The sequence below is a fragment of the Frankliniella occidentalis genome, unplaced genomic scaffold (assembly GCF_000697945.3).
Source record: "Frankliniella occidentalis isolate FOCC.00 unplaced genomic scaffold, Focc_3.1 Scaffold136, whole genome shotgun sequence".
In the NCBI taxonomy this organism is placed as follows: domain Eukaryota; kingdom Metazoa; phylum Arthropoda; class Insecta; order Thysanoptera; family Thripidae; genus Frankliniella; species Frankliniella occidentalis.
Genome location: NW_026267263.1, coordinates 150,314 through 153,632, shown reverse-complemented (window position 1 = coordinate 153,632; position 3,319 = coordinate 150,314). Strand labels below are relative to the sequence as shown.

At 52.6% G+C, this 3,319-nt stretch overlaps 2 protein-coding genes across 3 annotated transcripts in view; both read right to left on the bottom strand.

Moving 5' to 3' along the window:
• The window catches only part of LOC113212504 (uncharacterized), a 44,618-nt gene extending 43,691 nt beyond the window's left edge, over positions 1–927 (bottom strand). Inside the window, exon 1 of one of the 2 annotated variants that reach the window (XR_008011521.1) lies at positions 664–916. Coding sequence is in view for 1 of the 2 variants with exons in the window: in XM_052270735.1 (XP_052126695.1) it covers positions 664–923 (260 nt within the window). In the remaining variant the exon portion in view is untranslated. Of the gene's footprint in view, positions 1–663 lie in introns of both variants that reach the window. The other variant, XM_052270735.1, reaches the window with a different exon arrangement.
• A 1,055-nt stretch (positions 928–1,982) lies between these two features.
• The window catches only part of LOC127750126 (uncharacterized), a 1,875-nt gene continuing 538 nt past the window's right edge, over positions 1,983–3,319 (bottom strand). Inside the window, exons 2-3 of the mRNA XM_052270741.1 lie at positions 3,075–3,302; positions 1,983–2,992 (exon numbers count right to left, since the gene is read on the bottom strand). Of these exons, the coding sequence (XP_052126701.1) occupies positions 2,186–2,833 (648 nt within the window). The 5' untranslated portion in view covers positions 2,834–2,992; positions 3,075–3,302 and the 3' untranslated portion in view covers positions 1,983–2,185. The remainder of the gene's footprint in view (positions 2,993–3,074; positions 3,303–3,319) is intronic.

The following is a 3,319-nucleotide window of genomic DNA, read 5'->3' as shown; positions in this document are numbered from 1 at the left end:
GCCAATCTACAATGAGCTGCGCATTCTAAAAATTGTAAAAAGGCGTGAATACCACACCGCCGTCCTAATTTGGAAAAAAATCACCACCGGAACCCCAGCCTACTTGTTCTAGGAATTCAAATTTACTGCCTCCAGCAATGTGAGAACAACCCGGTTGAGCCGTTTAACGCTACAAATTCCTGTACCCGACAGCGAAAAATGTAACAAATCTTTTAGAGTTCAAGCGGCCAAGTTATGGAATAGACTCAAGCTGTACAACTATATAGATCAGTTAACATCTGTCTTCAAAACAAGAATTGAGGCAATATATCTACCATAACCCATTATATCATGTTTCTCTATGCCTGTTCTTGTGCTAGATTAAGTTACAAACCCTGTACTTGGGTAAAAATTACCTGCTCGAGCAGGTCGACATTTGTAGCGGGACTATCTAGTCCTTTTAATGTTGACAATAAACCATTCAATCAATCAATCAATCAGAACTTGCATAACCACAATACCACAATGTAATGACTTCAGGATTAATGGAATGTAACAGTCAAAATATCTTAAGTTTTAACGGTCATAACGTTTTGAATAGCAGGTCTGCACAACATCAAAGAATTGAATCACACATATCACTCTACGTGTTGCGCCGCTGACAATCCGTTTTTAACTATTCACCTGCAAGCCAGTTGTTCGGCTAGTTTCTGTTTTTCGTAACAACAGTGAACAGTTCTGCGACAGGTGTTGAAAACACTTTTCTCGTGCCAGAACACGGACAGAGGAAACAACTGCAACCTCTTTCTGTGACTGAATAAAGAGCAGCTTGGAGCAGTACAACAGTCTAAAATTGAGTAGCAATTCAGAGAACAGGACAGGTTATGCTCGGATTCATTCTCCACAACACGCCGGTTCTCGGCTGCTTGCCGCTCTGTTTTCATTGGCCGGCGGCCGGCCGCACAAGGCGGTGGGCGAGGCGCGCGTAAGGACGAACGCAGAGAGCTAATGTGCCAGGTGCCGACCGCCGCCACCGCCGCCGAGCCGAAAGAGAGTCTGTCCGCGCTTGTCAAGGTGCCGACCATCACGACTCAGCCGGCGACTCACAAGTCTACTCATCTCCGTGCATCAGCGCATGCGGTGCGGATGTGTGTGGGCGGCCTGCCTCCTCGTGAAAAGTCACATGATGGGAGACGATATATGCAAATCTGCTTTGGGTGGAACTCGTGCGCTAGTGAAGCTGAGCGCCTGCTGGCTGCACCATAGGCCGCCCACCCGACAGTGGTCCTCGACGGGCATGCCTACCCAGCAGGCGGCCGGCCGAGATTCTAGGGAGGAGCTCTCCTCAGTCTCAGCGGAACAACAGCTCTGGTGAGAGAATTAGCGATGGGACGAGAGAGAAAGCACGCTCGTTGCTTTGAACCTTTACGGTCGCTCTGGCAAACGAAGGACCGAAGAGCGCATAGTTCTACCATAGAGTACCCGTAGTTTACGCGTAGAAGTACCCGAGATAGGACCCAGCCAGAAATGGCATGTCGTAACGCCGTCATTTCGACGTCGTTGGTCGTACCAGAGGTCCAAAAATACGTCGAAACGATGAATTTTTCTTCTAGTCGATGTCGATTCGACGGAATATCGATACGACGTTTCTGGCTGGGGACTCTCGTGGGCCTTACTTGTCGGCCGCCCGGCTGGCTGGGCCGGCCCGCCACACAGCGCCGCCCGCGGGCTGCCTACCCGCTAGGCGCTAGGCCCGCGGCTGTCCCGGCCGGCTGCAGCTGCAGGTGTGCGCAGCCTAGCGTGGAGTCGGTCTACAGAGGCCGTCTGCACCATGCTGAAGGTGTTACAGACACACAGCACCTACACCCTGGGTGCTCCAACGGGCAGGCCGCCCCACCCAAAGTGACTTCCGTTGGGGCCGACTGACACATTAGCGGCTGCATCTAGGCAATCAGGCAATGTATTTAAAAGAAATGTACACCTTTACAGTATTACTCCTTTTATTTTTGAGAATCACTAAGTTAAACATTAAAACCACCAGGAAAAGTAGTTTACAAAATGGGCATTACTTTTTTAGATCATTTATACAAAAGGATAAATTAAAGACGGTATGCATAACGACAGGGTCAGGGTAAGCGTTTGCTCGCCATTACAGGCACCATCACTTTAAAGAAGAAGCTAAGAAGTTCACTTCACGCAGCCACCCCTAGAGCACAGACATGTAACACGTTTGGCAGACCACTTGGACGTGAGAAGGCAAATAGCTGCCGATGGTCCGACACTGCAGCAGGCAGCCCGCGACATGGTCTGAGCAAGGGTCGTCTCGTGGACGTAGAAGGACAAGCCGCCGCAGGGCGTGAAGACCGCACGCCACCAGCTCTTCGCCGAGATCGGGAAAGTAGAATGCTTTATCATCATAATCCTCACTGACGCTGCAGTATATCTGGAGCTCCTGCACTGATGAGGCGTAGGCGCGGATCAGCGACATCATGGTGTTCTTGTGGTGTGTGTTGAAGCCAACTTCAAGATACCGCAGGGCCCCATGCTGCGAGGGGGCGAAGGTAATGTTCGGACCATAGTAATCGTCTACCTGCAGGCTACGTAGACGAGGCATCCGCTCCACACACCGCAAATGATTTTCAGAAGGAAAACGAATCCCGAGCTCCTCGAGCTGCAAGGGGAGGTCCGGGTAGTCCAAGTCTCTAACGCATCTTACGTCCAGTCTTTTGAGAGACTTCATATTCTCCACCTCCACCATCACGCTCGGCTGCACCTCGTCCTTGATCTGCAGCTCCTCCAGGTGCGGAGCAACGACGCGCAGCAGCCCCTCCGAACCAGCAGCGCCGTGTGACATCTGAAGGCTGCGTGTGTGCCGCCATCGTTGTCTGTCTTGAAGAATGTCATTAATCTTTAAACGGCCATCTTTAAAATCTCTTTCAGTTGTCTCCAGAACAGAGATGATTGGCGGTCCCACGTAAACTCCAGGTTGGTCAGAACAAGCGGCGACGTCAACCTGGCGAGGAAAGAGCGGATATAAGCAAAAGACCCAACACACCGAGGAGATCAACATTTGGTCGGTCTGCCTGGTGGCCTACCTTCTCCAGCTGGCCGTCCGCCCGCGGCTGCAGCAGCTGAAGCCTCAGGATGTCGCCGAACGCTCCGAGCTGCGCGCAGGCCCTCCAGGTGGCGCCGTCCTCCTCCTCCGCCACCACGCTGCACTTTTTGGCGGTGAGCAGGCGCAGGTTGTCCTCCAGCTGCACCGCCAGCTGCAGCTGCTCCGCCACCGGGGCGCTGCCCTCACCGCCCGCCGCCCCCCGCTGCACCTGCCTCTCCAGGGCCT